General features: G+C 38.6%; 1 protein-coding gene and 1 long non-coding RNA gene across 4 annotated transcripts in view; one reads left to right on the top strand and one right to left on the bottom strand.

The window, feature by feature from the left end:
- Window positions 1-241: 241 nt before the first annotated feature.
- LOC129769209 (uncharacterized) lies at window positions 242-1,324 on the bottom strand. The gene is made up of 3 exons (XR_008741837.1): window positions 1,213-1,324; window positions 716-1,153; window positions 242-659 (listed from the first exon to the last, which is right to left on the bottom strand). It is a non-coding gene; the product is annotated as an uncharacterized LOC129769209 (long non-coding RNA).
- Window positions 1,325-14,454: 13,130 nt separating this feature from the next.
- The window catches only part of LOC129768791 (protein spinster), a 74,753-nt gene continuing 69,178 nt past the window's right edge, over window positions 14,455-20,029 (top strand). For all 3 annotated transcript variants that reach the window (XM_055770676.1, XM_055770674.1, XM_055770675.1), the window contains exon 1: window positions 14,455-15,421. In XM_055770676.1, the coding sequence (XP_055626651.1) occupies window positions 15,064-15,421 (358 nt within the window). In that variant the 5' untranslated portion in view covers window positions 14,455-15,063. The remainder of the gene's footprint in view (window positions 15,422-20,029) is intronic.

Raw genomic sequence — 20,029 nt, 5'->3', positions numbered from 1 at the left:
TTTACTGCCCACATTCCGTTTTACCTGCCAGGATCGGGTCGATGAAATGTCAACAATCGACCTAAAATGCTGCCACCTTGCAATCGAGTTATCGACCTTTCATATGCATTCATCGAACAACTTGACGCCACTTTTTCGCCAACATGTGCAAGGCGTCGACCTGCTTGCAGCGCTGCTTCCAGCACTGCTTGCCGCTTGTTTGTATTGGTTTGTTATTGAAAATGAAAAGGAAATACATTGATCGTTTTTAATCATTTTATTGAAGAAAAATAATAAAAAACCATGTATAATAAAAATAAGGTATATAATGGAATCGGTGCATCCGGGTTGTCTGGATTGACGATTCAAATCCGACTGAGTACATTGATGAATACCTCCTTGCCCTTGATGACACAGATATGTGGCTGAGGAGGATTCTTCAATGTGCGTGAAGCACGGGATCTCCGATGGGGAAAATTGCTCGAAATACTATCGATGGCCAGGTCCTGCTGCTGTTGCTGTTGATGCTGTTCCCCGGAATAACACCCTGGACTTAAAGGATACTGCTGCGGGAAAGCTGATGCTGTTGGCTGGTGTGACAGAAGAGGAAATAAGCAATGTGGTGATGAGGGAAATCATCTTTCTCACTCGCCGATTGATTGAGTCGGATGTATTCATAGCTGAAACAAAATAAAATGATTAGTAAGTGAAAAGCAGAAATGAATTCCCTACTCACCAGTTGTATGATCCGGATAAAAATGCGAAAATTAAAATTTCATGCGATTACGTTCGCTTACCTCGCCTATTTTCATTCTACTATACTACGGAATCAGTGCATTCGGGTTCCTCCGGGGTGGTAATTCAGCTGAGCAAGTTGATAAATACCTCCTTGTCGTTGAGTTTTCGTGTCTGAAGAGGATTTTTGAATGTGCGCGAAGCACGGAACCTCTAATGGGGAAAGTTCTTCGCAATACCATACCATGGTCAAATTCTGCTGCTGCTGCTGTTGATGCTGTCCCCCGGCGTTGCCAACAGGGGTTGGAGGTTACTGCTGCAGGAAAATGGATGTTGTTGGCTGCTGTGATAGAAGTGGAAATCCGCACTGTGGTGATGGGAGAAATCATCTTTCTCACTTACCGATTGATGGAAGCAAACGAGTCGAATGTATTCATAGCTGATAAGACAAGATAAAATAATTAATAATTAAAAAGCCAAAATATATTTCATACTCACCAGTTGTATGATCCATTTGTTTTTGTTTGAGATGACAGTTTAGCGGAGTGGAAAAAAGAACCACCAGTGATGCCATTTGGTTTGTTTTATTATTCAGAATTTTCGACTAACGAACTATCCGCGTTGACGATATTGGGAAATAGGCATGACAGTATGAATTTGCAGAAGGAATGAATACACTTTTAAAATGAAAATTATGAATGAACATGATTTTTACTTAATCAAATTAGTACTCTATGTAAGTGAAAATCACCATTGCCTGCAAGTGGTAAAAAACGTCATAAAAAAATATGTTTTGAGATAATTTTATATTATAATGACAAGTTTTTTTGAGAATATCTGAACGTCTATAGAAAATAATTCAAATTAGGGTCATGACAACGTACTTTAAGTAGAAAAAATTATGCCAAGAAAAAAATTTCATACAAATTTTAGCAAATATAAACTGATTCGGGCTGACTAATATGATAGAGAATAGTTTGCCTCATACAAACTAATGCCGTATCCAGATGTCGATACCTCATCGTCGTCATCGTGAATAGGTAACAGCGTTACGGTCGTTGTTAGGTCGATGTTTTTTTCGTCGATTGGATTGTGGGTGGGCACACTCAATTTAAATAAAATAACAAGTATGTACATATTTGTGTCATCAAGGGCAAGGAGGTATTCATCAATGTTTTTTATGTTTGAATCGTCAATCCAGACAACCCGGATGCACTGATTCCATTATATACCTTATTTTTATTATACATGGTTTTTTATTATTTTTCTTCAATAAAATGATTAAAAACGATCAATGTATTTCCTTTTCATTTTCAATAACAAACCAATACAAACAAGCGGCAAGCAGCGCTGCAAGCAGGTCGACGCCTTGCACATGTTGGCGAAAAAGTGGCGTCAAGTTGTTCGATGAATGCATATGAAAGGTCGATAACTCGATTGCAAGGTGGCAGCATTTGAGGTCGATTGTTGACATTTCATCGACCCGATCTTGGCAGGTAAAACGGAATGTGGGTAGTGATCCTCGATAATCGTTCGATTAATCGATTAATCGAATACTTCCTACAGAAATAGATTATTAATCGAACGAATACTGCACAACCAATAATCGAAGCGAACGAATAATTTACATCGATTAATCGATCCAAACCCAGAGCAAAAAAAAACCGTACCGCGCTGCATTTTTATCCTGAAAATCAATCATTATCTTTGACGCTCTCCTCAACTCCTAAAAGAAGCTCAATGCCGTCGATGCGAAATGAGCTTCGTTTACGAGTTTAGGGGAGCGTAAAAGATAATAATTAATTTTCAGGCGGAATGAACACTTTTTTGATTCCAGATGGCTTTCTAACAAATGAGAAATATTAGTCTAACTAATTACTTCTCTTAGTGTGACGATTAATTGATTATTTGGAGCGATTAATCGTATCTAATAATAAACTGCTGAAAAGTGTTCGATTAGTGGATGAACGATTAATTTCAAAAATCGGGGAACACTACAAGTATGTTACTCACTGCTTTGTTCATGTGGTAGGCGAAGAGAAAAGCAAAACATAATTTTGAGACCATCGATTGAATGTAAATATGAACATGTTTTTATTTTTTTCACATTGTAACACAAAAAATGTTCCTAAATATGATTGGAATAGATTCAATGTCGGTTCATCCTGGGTCATGCGGAATTAATAAAATTTATTTTTCAAGTGCATTTTGCTTGAAAAATAAATTTCTTGCACATTTTTCCCCATGGTCTTTTTTCCGCATGCTGTTAGATGTTTCCCCTATGAAAAGAGCAAACGTTTTCGTGACTCGAGCTTTGTTTATTTACTTTTTTGACCGAACCAAAGTTGAAATAAATGTTGTGATTTCGGTTTTTTTTAATATGTTTTAACACTCCTATACTCGCGCATTGGTCTCTCAGACCGAGAAATCAATAATTCGTTCATTTCTCAGGAAATATCAACACTACGACTTTGCGATTCTCTCTAGCTTCGTTATTCGTCGTTCGTCATCGTTTAGCGTATCGCATGTGTTGGTACAAAGGGGACGTGTGCCACTTTTTCAACACTTTCGGTCTGACATACCGACGCGAGTATAGGAGTAACTTTTTTGGACATGTGCCTTTTTTCATATTCTAGAATATTGTTGAATGAAATGTATAAATTAATGTTAGTGGCGTGGAATATTTATTGAATATAATGCATAAGATCATTACCGGACTATTCTTATTTGGTTTCAGTTCCTTTTGTAACTGGATTGAACAGATCCATATATTAACTATTCGTCGATATATTCATCGTTAGATTCATATGTTCAAAAGCAAAATGTAAATGTTTGACTTTCGTATAGTTATTCACTAAGTATAATGGTCAAACATATACACACTTGTGAAAGAATTTCACTTGTGGAATAATTGTTAACAGTAAGCTATAAACTAATAGGTGGCTTATGATAATTTTTAACAGTTACAGTTTCGGGGATATTTTTTTTATAATGGACAATATCAACAAGAAAACAAGAGAAAAAAAGGAAGTTCCTAGAAATCCTTTTATATCATCTTTTTATGCCCAATCTATAAAAATGCATTAACTTTTAGTTTACCAAGAATAAAGAAACAAAGAATATTAGAAATATGCAAACTTTATATTCCAGAACCTTTATCATCTGGTGATTATCTAGAAGGTCGGTATACATTATTCTCTTCGATAAAAGACCCGAAAAATACGCAACAATTGCATGGAATGTAAAAAACGTGTTTGTTTCGAACATGCAGTTATGCTATGTTCTGATTTTTACTCCAATGAAACCACAATCGATTAATTCGTTTTTATGTTATTTTATAGCTCTTTATACTTCCATGAATTATATTCGGTTGCTTACTTTTAATTAATAACAGTGAAAAATTCGAAATTCGTTATTTGTGTTGGAGTATAAGAAATTAATCTATTTTGAGGAGGCTTAATTAGATGACTATTAAAACATAATAAAGACGGAGAAAACATATTTTTTGGAGGTTTTTCATTTAAACATACCCTCTTCTTAAAATAAATGCCAATGAAGCCCGAAAAATACACAATGGCAACATTACAGAGAAGTTCAATTTTCGGTCTGTGACACCGTGCGCGAGTATACGTGTTATGATTTTGCACGCGAGTACAGGAGGGTTATACTTATGACAGACATACAGCTGTACTAGCGTTGTACTTCGAAAATTGTATGTCTGTCACCATGTACAGCGCTAGAACTATGCAAGCAACTCGGTACAATCGCTGTACCTGTACCGACCTATTTTACCGCTGTACATGGCTACAGTTGTACTGTGCGCAGCGCCATAGACGGTTAGTGGTGGGTAGCATAAACAAATCGAATCAAAACACTTGGTAAACATTCTTTTCATTGACTTTCTCTTGAGTTAATAACTTTGACTGGAAACTTGCTTGTTGTGTTTGATAGCTAAGACGCTAAATAAAAACCTTTTTCATTGAAATATGTGGTGAAAATTGGAAAAAATTCTGATTGTCAGTTTGACATACGGTACAATGTACAACCAAAGTATGTCTGTCATGGTACGATGGTACCTGTACAACGCTGTACACGTACAACGCAAGTACAGCTGTATGTCTGTCCCTGATATTAATGAAAGAAAAAAGTTCATATAATATAATTAAATCGTCCAGAATAATAAACACCTAACATTTGGAGAGAAGTAAAACTGAATCATAATTTAGTTTATGTATGTGAATAATACTGAAGTTTTAGTATCTGGCAAAATGTCAGTTGATTTGAGTTGGATGGAAAAATGTAATTCGTTCATTTTTATTAATTGGATTATTTTCACCTTTAATAACAATACTTTTTCTATGTAGTGGAATATTATAAGAAAAGTAACACTTTTTTCCCCTCCTGATTATTGGATCTGTTTTGACGTTTCTATTTGATTCTTTTTGACACGCAATTTGATTATATTGACGAATTTACGTTGGATTTACAACCAGATGGCGCAGCGAGTAAAATGAGGATGTTTTGTTTTTTTGGTATGAAATTTGTACAATTTTCTAGAAAAACCAGAATTTATCTTCAAATTTCTCGGTTTCATGTATTCTTTCCACGCTGAAAAGGTTAGAAAATCATCATTTTACAATGTGCTATGTATATTACGAGGGTCACTATTTATATTTCGGGAATAGGAACAAAAACAAATAGTTAAGCTGCGAATATATTTTTATTGTTTTTCAAAGTACTCGCCACGATGTTCGATACACTTTTGCATGCGCTTAAACCAATTTTCAAAGCATTTATTCCAATCGACACGAGCCTTTTTTTGAGCGATTGTCAAATTATGTGGGATCCAACGTGAACATAATTTTCGCACACGTAAAATCGCATATATGCTGGTGGAACTAATGCTTAGGGATGCCTCTATCTCACAATAGGTTACATGACGATCTTGCTTAATCATTTCGTGCACAGCATCGATATTTTCTGGCACTACAGTCGATTTTGGACGACCTTCACGAAACTCGTCGGACAGCGAACTACGACCACGATTGAATTCACTATACCAGCGATACACCGTGGTTTTTGATGGAGCTTCATCGCCAAAAGTCAAATTAAGTTGATTGACGCACTCTTGTTGTGATAATCCACGTCGAAAGTCGTAAAAAATCATCGCACGAAAATGTTCACGATTCAGTTCCATTTTTTTGCCGAGACCAAATTTTCAACTAAATAGAAAATAAACAAATAGCGTCCGTATGACAAAATGTTCTGAGTACGTATATCGTCAAAAATGTCAAACTTTACGATGGAACCGTCAGATGGACTCACACGACATCAGTGTTGCCAATTCCCGAAATATAAATAGTGACCCTCGTACGAGGAATGGCTTGTTATAAGTATTGTAACTTTCATTTTTTTAAATTAAGTAAACGATGAATAGGGTGTTTTGCGCTAAAAAGACGGGTGGGTTATGTCGGGGACATAACCGGAGTGACGTAGGACTATACAAAGGGGACAGCTTTTGTTAAATATATATTTTAAATATATTGTTTTATTTTCTTCTCCTACGTGAATACCTACCTATCTACCTGAAAAATGGATTAGTTTACTGTTTACTCTTTATGAATATGTTGATGGTTCTGAAAAGAACCTTTGGTGTTGTGGTTTTGTTATCACTCGATATTCCCATCTTGTTGGGTTAAACCTTTCTGTTTAGCTATTGCGTTTGCCACTCGCCACAGCTTTCACAGTTGGAAAATTTCTTCCAATCCAGCTTGTGACATGTTGTTCAGTAAATTACATTTAATGCGACGTGCCGGAGAAACACTTTGCCACTCACTGAAACTAATTGTTGCCTTGATGAGCGCCGAACCGAAGTTGCTCTGTTCTTGATGCGGGTTTTCTGATTGTCGTGAGCAGCTTTGCAAGCCAACTCGAGCACTCCGACGGCCGAAACTCTATAATCGCTGTTAGGTATACTGGTGCTCCGGCACCAATCCGTTCGGCCTAGTTACCCTTGCCGAGACCAAACTTTCAACTAAATATAAAATAAACAAATAGCGTCCGTATGACAAAATGTTCTGAGTACGTATATCGTCAAAAATGTCAAACTTTACGATGGAACCGTCAGATGGACTCACATGACACCAGTGTTGCCAATTCCCGAAATATAAATAGTGACCCTCGTACGAGGAATGGCTTGTTATAAGTATTGTAACTTTAATTTTTTCAACTAAGTAAACGATGAATAGGGTGTTTTGTGATAAAAATACTGCAAATCCTTCTCGTATCGGCCCCTACATAATCAATGATATCAGCCAATTGACGAATTTACGCAAAGCTGAATCAGCTCATGCGACATCTACATTAGAGCTCAGAACCACAAAAGTGAAGGTGTATGTTTATTTTACGCACTGAAAAGCAAGATTCGGTGGTGATTATTTATTTGATTTCAATTTAGATTCATTTCAGCCATTGAATGTCGTCAGTATATGGTAAGAAAGTTGGAGTTTTGTATATTTACGATGGTTTCAACACGCGATTTGACCAAAGTCATAGATAATTTTCGAAAATTTTAAGTTTGACAATGCAGGTTATTGATACTATGGATAATTGCGATGAAATCGATATCATATCAAATTGGCTGATATCATTGATTATGTGGGGGCCGATACGAGAAGGATTTGCAGTATTTTGACGTAGGACTACGTCTAACCGGAAGATATAGGGGGTGAAATGGAAATCTAGGCACTGAACAAGTAGGAAAAAATGCAAGATTTGGAACGCTTATAACTCGAGCATTTCTAAATAGATCGCAAAGGTTTTTGTATCAATTGATAGGAAATATATCGCATCTATCATAACGAATAACATTTCATTTTTCTTGAGATAAATAATTGAATAAATGTGAAATATCAAGCATTGTCAAAATGCACTATGTGCCCATTTTTGATTGGTCCATTTTGTGCTTCTCAAATCGTACCGACCAAAACGGGCAACCAGAGCAGCAGCGAAATACAATGAAGCACGATTGGAAAGGAAAAAGAAGTCATTCTCGAGTCAGCCAGTCAGCTTAAAAATCCCCGCTACGCTGCCGTAACGATCATTCTCATTCAAACCGTACACCACATCGGTTCGCATCACAACAAATCAACAAACCAACCCAAGCAGCCATGTCTGGACATGGTAAAGGAGGAAAAGTGAAGGAAAAGGCAAAATCCCGCTCGAACCGTGTTGATCTGGAGTTCCCCGCAAGGGTAGCTAGGCCGAGCGCGTTAGTACCAGTGCACCAGTCCACCTAGCCGGCGTTATATAGTTTCGGCCGCCGAAGTGATCGAGTTAGCTGGCAAAGCTGCTCGCGACGATAAGAAAACCCGCATTCGGAACAGAACACATTCGGTTTGGTGGACATCAAGACAACAGGCAGTTGCAGCGAGTGGCGAGTGGCAAACGCAATCGCAAAACGGAATCAGGTAGCAGAATAAAAAAGTTTGTTCTTTATACAAACTGCTTTGGTGGCAAATCCAGAACAAGACGGCATCGAGGGCGTTCGAAATGGTTTTTTTCAAAACCACGAGTACTAAGTTTTCTAAATTGGAACCATTCCATAAAACAAGGCGCTTTTCAGGGCCATTAAACCTTCCAAAAAAGAGTTTAGGAAATACAGTTCAATGCTTTCTAAAACATTATCCAAAATAATAATAAAACACAAATTGATTTTTTCATAATTTGTTTGTCAGCATATGACGAGTACGTGAATTTGGCAGTTGTTCTGAACTTATTGATTTTCATCAATTCTTAAATTGCTTCTAGATTGAAAGTACAGTAATTTACACTTATCTCGACATTTAGCTAATTGGACGGACCTGTAATGTGACATATTTAGTTGGACATTTTTGTAAACATAGAGTTCGGGGTCCAAATTATGACCCCACATTGAAAGTCGACACTGTACCGCTGTCATCGCAAATGTTTAATTACAGGTTAAAATTACCTCCAATCCGATACTGAATGGTGGTAATGCGACGTGCCATTGAATGTAATTTACTGTAAAATATGTCACAAGCTGGATGGGAAGAAATTTTCCAACTGTGAAAGCTGTGGCGAGTGGCAAATGCAATCGCTAAACAGAAAGGTTTAGCCGAACAAGATGGGGATATCGAGTGATAACAAAACAATAAACTCTTTAGATTGAAGATAATTTTGTGATCCTGAAAAGGACCCTTTTTAGCCTGCATGTGAATCCAACAAGCGAACAAATCGTAATGAATGTATTTTTTTGCCATCGCTCCCTTTTAACGCCCATTCGTTCGTCTCGTTGGACTCGCCCCTCTGGCTGAGTCTGCCGATTTGTCTCTATCCTGTGAGTGTGTACCGCTAGAGTATAAAACACGCGGACCCCAAAAAAATATCTTATTTTCTTTCAAACCGTAAACCCGTGTGGTTGTACGGCATCGGCATCGTGGACGTAACAAAGGAGGACAAGTTAAGGGAAAGGCAAAGTCTCACTCGAACCGTGCAGGTCTCCAGTTCCCTGTTGGTCGCATTCACTGATTGCTCCGCAAGGGTAACTAGGCCGAATGGATTGGTGCCGGAGCACCAGTATACCTAACAGCGATTATAGAGTTTCGGCCGTCGGAGTGCTCGAGTTGGCTTGCAAAGCTGCTCACGACAATCAGAAAACCCGCATCAAGAACAGAGCAGCTTCGGTTCGGCGCTCATCAAGGCAAACAATTAGTTTCAGTGAGTGGCAAAGTGTTTCTCCGGCACGTCGCATTAAATGTAATTTACTGAACAACATGTCACAAGCTGGATGGGAAGAAATTTTCCAACTGTGAAAGCTGTGGCGAGTGGCAAACGCAATAGCTAAACAGGAAGGTTTAACCGAACAAGATGGGAATATCGAGTGATAACAAAAACACAACACCAAAGGTTCTTTTCAGAACCATCAACATATTCATAAAGAGTAAACAGTAAACTAATCCATTTTTCAGGTAGATAGGTAGGTATTCACGTAGGAGAAGAGAATAAAACAATATATTTAAAATATATATTTAACAAAAGCTGTCCCCTTTGTATAGTTCTACGTCACTCCGGTTATGTCCCCGACATTACCCACCCGTCTTTTTAGCGCAAAACACCCTATTCATCGTTTACTTAATTTAAAAAAAATGAAAGTTACAATTGGCGATCTAACGTACAAATCTACACCTAGGCGGCGCTGCGGTGAAAGTGATGACGGTTTCAAATTTTGCCATGTGAGCTTATGGAAGGTTTGTAGTTCTTTTCATGAATTACAATGTTATAATCATAAAAGATTATTTGATTGCGATGAGTTTGTAAGAAATTTAATTCTGCGTAATTTTATATATAACATGTTATTTATTTACCTCTTTCCGTAGTGAAAACTATAAAAATGTTGACAATGGTTGAATTAAAGAATGAAATTCGAGAGCACAATCAAACACAAGTAGAAAAATGTACGATTTCTGCGTGTGAGAACTACCTTGGAAAGCCCGGAAGTAAAATATACGTGTTTTGTTTTTGAGTTTTAGGTTACATTAGCATCATTTTCTTAGTTCAAAAACAAAATCCAGATGTCTCACCGATCGTTTACGTTTTGCGTTAGATCGCCAATACTTATAACAAGCCATTCCTCGTAATATACATAGCACATTGTAAAATGATGATTCTCTAACCTTTTCAGCGTGGAAATTATACATGAAACCGGGAAATTTGAAGATAAATTCTGATTTTTCTGGAAAATTTGAACGAATTTCATACCAAAAAAAGACGGGTGGGTAATGTCGGGGACATAACCGGAGTGATGTAGGACTATACAAAGGGGACAGCTTTTGTTAAATATATATTTTGAATATATTGTTTTATTTCCTTCTCCTACGTAAATACCTACCTATCTACCTGAAAAATGGATTAGTTTACTGTTTACTCTTTATGAACATGTTGATGGTTCTGAAAAGAACCTTTGGTGTTGTGTTTTTGTTATCACTCGATATCCCCATCTTGATCAGTTGAACCTTCCTGTTTAGCTATTGCGTTTGCCACTCGCCACAGCTTTCACAGTTGGAAAATTTCTTCCCATCCAGTTTGTGACATGTTGTTCAGTAAATTACATTTAATGCGACATGCCGGAGAAACACTCAGTGTCACATTGGAGGCGATTTTAACCTGTAATTGAACATTTCCGATGACAGTGGCACAGTGTCGACTTTCAATGTGGGGTCATAATTTGGACCCCGAACTCTATGTTTACAAAAATGTCGCATTACAGATCCATCCAATTAGCTAAAAGTCGAGCTAAATATAAATTACTGTACTTTCAATCTAGAAGCAATTTAAGAATTGGTGAAAATTGAATAATCGGGAAAGTCCCCAACCATCAATAAGCTCAGCACAACTGCCAAATTCTCATACTCATCATATCCTGGCAAACAAATTATGAAAAAATCAATTTGTGTTTTATTATTATTTTGGATATTGTTTTAGAAAGCATTAAACTGTATTTCGTAAACTATTTTTTTAAAAGGTTTAATGGCCCTGAAAAGCGCCTTGTATTATGGAATGGTTCCAATTTAGAAAACTTTGTACTCGTGGTTGAAAAAAAAACATTTCGAACGCCCTCGATGCCGCCTTGTTCTGGATTTGCCACCAACGCAGTTTGTACAAAGAACAAACTTTTTTCTCCTGCTACCTGCTGCCGTTTTGCGATTGCGTTTGCCACTCGCCACTCGCTGCAACTGCCTGTTGTTGTCTTGATGTCCACCGAACCGAATGTGGTCTGTTCTGAATGAGGGTTTTCTTATCGTCGCGAGCAGCGGAATAGCGGAAAAGCCGCCAAAAAGTTCGGAACGGCGCAGAAGAATATCTCTGAAACCGACAAGAAGCAGAAGGAATCATATGCTATCTACATCATAAGGTGCTGAAGCAGGTTCATTTCGACACCGGTTTCTCATCGAAGGCGCTGAGCGTCATGAGCTTCGTCAATGCATCTTTGAGCGTATCGTAGCGGAAGCCTCGCGTCTGACCCTATACAATAAGCGGTCAACCATTACGGCGTGGGAAATCCAGATCGTAATTAGTCTGTTGCTGCCCGGTGAACTTACATGCGGTTTCCGAAGGTACCAAAGAGGTGACGAAGTATACCAGCTCCATGTAAAGAGCGTTTTCCGACTGCTGATCCGGAAGCAAACCCTAAAAAGGGTCCTTTTCAGGACCACAAAATCATCTTTAATCTAAAGAGTTTATTGTTTTGTTATCACTCAATATCCCCATTTTGTTCGGCTAAACCTTCCTGTTTAGCGATTTGTTGCCACTCGCTTTCACAGTTGGAAAATTTCTTCCCATCCAGCTTGTGACATGTTGTACAGTAAATTACATTTTATGCGACGTGCCGAAGCACCACTCAGTGTCGCATTGGAGGCGATTTTAACCTGTAATTGAACATTTGCGATGACAGTGGTACAGTGTCGACTTTCAATGTGGGTTCATAATTTGGATCTCTATGTTTACAAAAATGTCCAACTAAATATGTCGCATTACATGTCCGTCCAATTAGCTAAATGTCGAAGTAATTGTAAATTACTGTACTTTCAATCTGGAAACAATTTGAGAATTGGTGAAAGTTGAATAATCAGGAAAGTCCCCAACTATCAATAAGCTCAGAACAACTGCCAAATTCACATACTCATCACATCCTGGCAAACAAATTATGAAAAAATCAATTTGTGTTTTATTATTATTTTGGATATTATTTTAGAATGCATTGAACTGTATTTCGTAAACTCTTTTTTAAAGGTTTAATGGCCCTGATAAGCGCCATGTTTTATGGAATGGTTCCAATTTAGAAAACTTTGTACTCGTGGTTTTGAAAAAAACCATTTCGAACGCCCTCGATGCCGCCTTGTTCTGGATTTGCCACCAAAGCAGATTGTATAAAGAACAAACTTTTTTCTTCCGCTACCTGCTGTCGTTTTGCGATTCCGTTTGCCACTCGCCACTCGCTGCAACTGCCTGTTGTTGTCTTGATGTCCACCGAACCGAATGTGGTCTGTTCTGAATGTAGGTTTTCTTATCGTCGCGAGCAGCTTTTCCACTTCGGCGGCCGAAACTATATAACGCCGGCTAGGTGGACTGATGCACTGGTACTAACGCGCTCGGCCTAGCTACCCTTGCGGGGAACTCCAGACTAACACGGTTCGAGCGGGATTTTGCCTTTTCCTTCACTTTTCCTCCTTTGCCATATCCAGACATGGCTGTTTGTGTTGGTTTGTTGATGTGATGTGATGCGAAACGATGTGGTGTACGGTTTGGATGAGAATGATCGTTACAGCAGCAGAGCGGGGATTTTTAAGCTGACTGGCTGGTGCGAGAATTACGCATGTGTGAGACTGCGACCAATGTTTCGTTCATATTTTTTCTTTTTCCTTTCCAATCGTGCTTCATTGTATTTCGCTGCTGCTCTGGTTGACCGTTTTGGTCGGTACGATTTGAGGAGCACAAAATGGACCAATCAAAAATGGGCACATAGTGCATTTTGACAATGCTTGATATTTCACAATTATTCAATTATTTATCTCATGAAAACTGAAATGTTATTCATTATGATAGATGTGTAGATATATTTCCTATCAATTGATGCAAAAACCTTTGCGATCTATTGAGGAATGCTCGAGTTATAAGCGTTCCAAATCTTGCATTTTTTCCTACTTGTTCAGTGCCTAGATTTTCATTTCACCCCCTATATCTTCCGGTTAGACGTAGTCCTACGTCAAAACAAAACATCCTCATTTTGCTCGCTGCGCCATCTGGTTGTAAATGCATCGTAAATTCGTCAATTCCACTGTCATCGCGGATTCGCGTTGACGGCGGATTGGTGTCGACATCTGGATACGATATTAGTTTGTATGAGGACAACTATTCTCTATCAGATTAGTCGACCCTAAGGCAGTTTTAAATTGCTAAAATTTGTATGAATTTTTTTTCTTGGCATTATTTACCTACTAGAAGTACGTTTTTCTGACCCTAATTTAAACTATTTTCTATGAAATTTTCAGATATTCTCACCGAAACTTTCCATTATAATGCAAAATTATCTTTAGACACAATTTGTGTATGATATTTTTTCACTGCTTGCAAGCAAAAGTGATTTTCACTTACAAATAGTACTAATTTGGTTTGGTAAAAATAATTTTCATTCATAATTTTTATTTTAAAACTACGTTCATTTCTTCTGCAAACCCATATTGTCATGCCTACTCCCTCAATTTGTAATACGAAGCTCAATGCCGTCAACGCGGATGGAGCCGATCAAGACTGGTCTATGGTACTAGGTGAGGCTGTTTCGTCACTAAGTTTGTTAGGGGAGCGGTATATGAAAACAGTACGGAAGAAAGCAGAAGGGGAATTATTTCCTTGAAGCGTGAAAGAGACAGACTGATCACGAGCGAGCTCCGGCACAAGCGTATTGTGTTTTGTTTACAAACAAAACACAGTAGATTTCCAAGATGGCTGAAGAGTGGTTTTAGCAAGTTGGCCCACCTTAGGATATACTTCTACGCGCCTTGGAACCGATGGAACACAAAGCTCAAAGCTGTGTATTTGAATGCTGTCAGTCCAAAGAAAGAGACCGATCGAAATACGCAATTTTTTTCTCGCTCACTCGCCAGCGAATTTCGAAGTGTAGTGAAAGAGAAACCCTCTCCCGCGAAACAGTCGTTATTTGCATCTTTCGTCGTTCGGTCGTGTTTTCGAGACACTTCGCGAGGATATCAAAATCGCGTGATTAATCGGTCGACGGTTTTCAGTGCGATACTGTGCATTAGTGTAGGTGAAAAAACGTACGGAGAAGCAGATATTTTTAGCAATATTCCTTGCGAATTGTTCGAAGAAACATCTTGCGTTTGCTTCGAACTGCAGGGAAAGCTTCGCTCGTGGAAGTTTGCAGTTGTGTCACTTGCCGGAGTGAAAGAAGAAAGTAGTCGAAAGTGCACTTCAGCAGAGGTCGCCGAAAATTGGTGTTGCAGAAAGAGTGAAAAATTTGCTTCGTACGAATTCAATATCGCCCGTGTGGAAGAAGGTGAAAAGCGATCAGAGAAGCTAAAGAAGAATCTATTCATAGCAGAAAGCAGAGAATCATCCGATCGCCACATAAACAGTTTTTTGTTTTTGCGAACTTCTCTCTCGTTCGCTCACATTGTCACGTTTCGGCAACGGCGGGAGAGTGAAAGAGGAACAAACAAGCAAACACGTATTTGACAGTTTCGTATTGTGGCCGGTTGCTGCAGTTAGTGGAATTCGATTGTCGTAGAAATTCGTCTATCGTTCGAAACTTGAATGCCGTCTAGTCAAGGTTACCAAAAGGTAGCGTCCGAACCGGTCGAACCAGAGCCAGTTGCAGCCAAGCTAGCCGCGGAAATGTCCGGCATTCAGCAGGTTGTCACCGGCAATCCGGCTGGTAAGATTCCAGCCACCAACTCCCAGCAGCGACTGGTGCTGGCTGACTCCGATAGTGTTGCTTCTTCACAGGACGAAGGCGACCCGGAGGCTCCGCCGGGTCTCCCCGGGGATGACGACGATTCGGGGGTTAGCAGTGTTGGCGGGATGCGTTCGGTAACCGGGAAGGCCTGGTTCACGGTGTCAGTGCTGTGCTTTGTGAACCTTATCAACTACATGGATCGTTTCACGATTGCCGGTGAGTAGAAAAGGAATGGTTTGTTTATCTTGTCTGAAAAAATATGAAGAATATGGGCATGAAATGAAGGTTATTTCCACAATAACTTGCGTTGTTAGCGGGACTACTTGTTGATTGTAGACGTATCGAATTAAAGTTATGATACTAATTATATTACAGCTGTTTTGTCACACCTGTGCTGTTTCTTTCTTGAATCTTTATTCGTGACTACGTGTGACATATCTTTGAGCGTTTCGTTTCGTTATACGACACATCTCAGAATGCCACCAATGATAAGGCGTCGTGCACAAATTACGTAAAACTAAAAATGCGATTTTTAGACCCCCTCCCTCCCCTATGTAATAAAAAGTAACACAAGACAACGCTAATATTTACATAAAGTCAGAGTCATTCATTCAACATAAAAAAATTAGATATCTGTCCAGGTCGGAATCAAATGTTCTTACGGAAGTTCATTATATGCAAGTAGTGACATCGGTAGAACTTTCGACAAGTTCACAGAATTTTGAACAAACAGGCGGAAAATTAATGCTGACATCATATGGTGCTTTCAGCCCATCTGGAGTTAGGAGATCCATACATTGCACTATTTGCAAAAATCCCTGGGCTGTCTTCACGTGACGATCAAACCACTCGGCTTAATATCGTACTAATTTCACTTAATCGATTTCGGAGCTTGCGAATTCAATATATTCTGCTTTAAGGGAATATCCGTCGATCGATAGATTATTCCACACAACAGCTAACGATTCCTCTGCATACATAAAATGTTTCGTTTCCAGTTCAGATCTCTCATGATAATGAGGAAGTCTTGAACATACTAATTCCCGGGGAAATAGAGTCATCCGACGTTCAACGATTGAAAGTACTGCATCGTGGAGCATTTGTAGTAACGCGTATTGGATAAAGATTCAATTGATTAAAATAATAAATCGAAAATATCTATGACCTTTTTAAAACGGGCTCTCGTCTGGTCCTCCATCCACATTAATTAGGATTTCTGGCTTGATATTCCTTGAAGCTGAATAATCTCGAATTTAGGCAGCTCGCTCACCCTTTTAAAATCGAGCCCATGATAAAAAAAGTGTACAGGAAGGCGCGTTCAAAGAATCGTGCCTTCCTGTACACTGTATTAAACTGTTTCAGTATGACCAAGGTGCCCTAGCATTCTACGATAGCAGACGGAATAAACTTTTTTAGCAGCCATGAAAATATCAAGATCTTTGTTTTTGGTCTGAAAAAAGTTTTTTATCTTAACTTTTTCTAAAAAAATCTGGGTACTTTCGTATTAGCGTCACCGGAGCCGAAATACAATAGATAGCAATTACTTAACCGGGCAAACGTATGCCGTCCGACGCTCGCTAACGGTCGGTCGGACCTAACTAAAGGATCGTCTCCTATGTTTCAAACTAACCGGGCAATCGATGGAACACAGGATTGTTTGCAAAAGGTCGCCGCTTCTGAGCATAATTTTAGCTTTAGTATCATTAAGTGGCATAGAAATTATTTATTAGACGATGTTGATGGTACCTACGTAATACAAGGAAACATATACACTGTAGTAAAAATACATTGCTTTATTGACGTGCAATGGAAATTTCTTCAGTTACCAGGGAATGCTTGTTCACATTGGGCAACGTCAATATCTTCATTATAATATATTTGAGGTACACACAAAATTGTAATGATAGTAATGAATTAAATATTACTATATAGCTAATGCTTAGGATATGGACAGGACAAGAATTTTCCATTCTAAACAAATTAGTCGGGCATTTTTGACGTAGAACTACGTCTTTCAGGATGGGTGACAAATCAGAAAACAGGTCACGTTTTTATGAAATAAAGTTACCGTTAATAATTATTTTCACTGTGAACGAATTCTCATGATTTGCATACCAATCTAATCGGAAATTCTCTATGATTTGTTTAATATGCTATACATTGCAATTCGCTAATCTCTAAACGGTTTAAATTCATGAAAACTGGAAGAACTTCCTTTTTACCCATACATTTATTCTGCCGATTTGTGTGTTAACTCTACCCGTATCTCGAATGCTTACAACTCGAACATTCCTTAACAGATCGGAAAGATGTTTGCATCAATTGATAGGAAATATTTCTACGCGTCTATCACAATTGAAAATTGAATAACTGTAAAATGCCAAGCGTTATCTAAACTCCCTAACCGTCAAGTTTTGATTGGCCCGATTTACGGTTTCCCCGACACATACTTCGAAATCGATGTACCTGTTGAAATCCGCTCTGCAAATATACATGCAAGTTGGGGGTATTTTTGTTCCCAACGAGCTGTGTTTCTCTAACACGGACTTCATAAATAATGTGCCTAGGAGAATTCGCTTTGCAAATACATGCATGTCGGGGATATTTTCTGGTGTTGAGTACTTTTGTACTCCCTTGTCGTTAAGCAAACTGGAATGTGTTTCCGTAAAATGTACTTTTAAACTGAGAAGCCTGGGAAAATCTTCATTTTAGATACTAAAGGTGAATGAACTTTCGTGGTTCGAGAACTACGTAAACATGAGATGTGCAATAATTTCAGAGGGAAATGTAACATAGAACATAATCTATTACAAAAAATTTCGATGCATCCTAAAATAATATTCAAAGTGGTAAACAAGTGGATTGCATAATATAATTGCGTAGTTCTACTCCTTACAATTTTATTTAAATTTCTATTTTATATTCAAACTTTAATCTTTCAACCGTTTTATGGTTCAACAGATGGTCCTAGAAGCTATTGTTTTATTCTCGCCCAGTTCAGTAGCTTCAATTTCTACAGCTTCAATACCTACGTAGATATCCTCAGATGCTTTTCTAAATCTCTAAAGTCAGATCCAGGAACATCAGATTTGATGTTTTGTTTTTATATAATAATACATATACTCAAGAAAGTAAGATAAAGTGTTTAGGTGTTTCAACTAATCTGAGTGATTTCAGGTGTTTCAGTTTGCCTCCTCTCCCCCTATGTCATTAAGTAACGCAACCTTCACCTCCCTTCCCCCTACTCGCGTTACGAAATTTGTGCACGACACCTAAAGGATAACTAATGATAATGGTAATGAGTGTATCATGTCGAATACATTCACTAAACATGATTGAGATTTGCTCCTATGTTAACAGTACATTTCCAACAGACTATTCAAAGGAAACTCTAAATTTGGAATGGTATAAAAAACATATTTGCATTGATTGACGATTAGACGAGTTTCAATTATTACGATTACTTCTCAGTGTCTGCAACACGAATACAAACACGATAGGATTTCCGTTTCGAAGCGACTGGGGAAATCTTTTTGCGTGATAATCACCAACAACTTCAGCTCCTCTGTGATATTTTCTTCCGACTGTATCATCTTCTGCACCCAGCTCACGTAGAAGAGTATCGGAAATGCGGCGAACAACTTCCAGCATCCATGCACAAGCAATCGAAAAAAATCCCACAAAAATGAACCCTCGCAAAACAGGCACATTTGCGAGTTCGTTTTGCGAAACTTCGCCAACTGTAGAACCTGATCCAAGATCACGATGACTTCGCTTAACCTTGTCCTCGAGTTCGTCGACAGAACTCGGCACATCCATAAGGGAAAAAAAACTTACTTCAATATCATCTTTTCCACGTCGCTTGCGTCATTCATGTGTGCGCCAAAAAAGAAAAAACAGACAGCGCCAAAAGTTGTCTTCTTGAAGCGATGTGTGGCCTCTGGATGCGGCACTTCAGGTTGAATTTTCGTGCTTCTGTAGAAGAAGAAAGAAGGTGCGCCAATTATTCGAACATTTATTTTGGCAGTTATTTTTTTTACCATAAACATGCTTTGACTCTCGATGTTAAATGTGTTAGCGACGATTCGACTTGCAAAACCTGGCAAAACCATGATCACATATGTGTGCTAAGTTGTGTTTGATGTGTACTGCTACCGCTATAAGAGATGGGAAAGCGTGTCAATGATGAGGGACCATACCACGATGTTTGGGTTAGTAATGTTTTTCGAAGCATCAAAGAGCGCTGAACAAATCGTGGAATATTCTATAATGGTTATTCCTTGCTCAGCACCCTGCGCTCATCTGCCTTTTTCTCCGCATTGCTAGGATTTTGAAATTTTTGGTCTGCACCTGTTGAATAAAGATAATAATTTTTATTTTACTTGCTGCTCATATGGAAACAAAGATAGTTACTGGAATCACTGATGTTTTATCGACGTTGAAGTGCCTTTCTGTTGTATTTCTGTTGTATGTCCTCCAGTAAATCGTAGAATTTCTCGACTGCAACGCGATTGACTCATTTAGTCCTAGCGGCGGATGTTGCTTCTGGTGTACGAAGTTAGATTTGTGGGTGACACTTTCGAAAATCAGCCAGCCAATCTATTCCGGCTAATTGATTTTGACTATTGAAAGGTTGAGAAATATGGAGCAGCAAAGGGTCTGCACAACGTAGATAACGTTCAAGTGTTTCTCGCGGGACACAATGCACTAAGGATGCTTGTAACAATGTTGTACTTCTCTTCGTTGCATCGGTGGCCGCGTTCAAGGTCTGTGACCACTTTTTACAATCGGATGTTCTGATATAATTCCGCACCATGATTCCAC

Source organism: Toxorhynchites rutilus, chromosome 2, assembly GCF_029784135.1.
Source record: "Toxorhynchites rutilus septentrionalis strain SRP chromosome 2, ASM2978413v1, whole genome shotgun sequence".
Taxonomy (NCBI): domain Eukaryota; kingdom Metazoa; phylum Arthropoda; class Insecta; order Diptera; family Culicidae; genus Toxorhynchites; species Toxorhynchites rutilus.
Note: the sequence above shows the minus strand (reverse complement) of the source record. Positions and strands in the feature narration are given on the sequence as shown.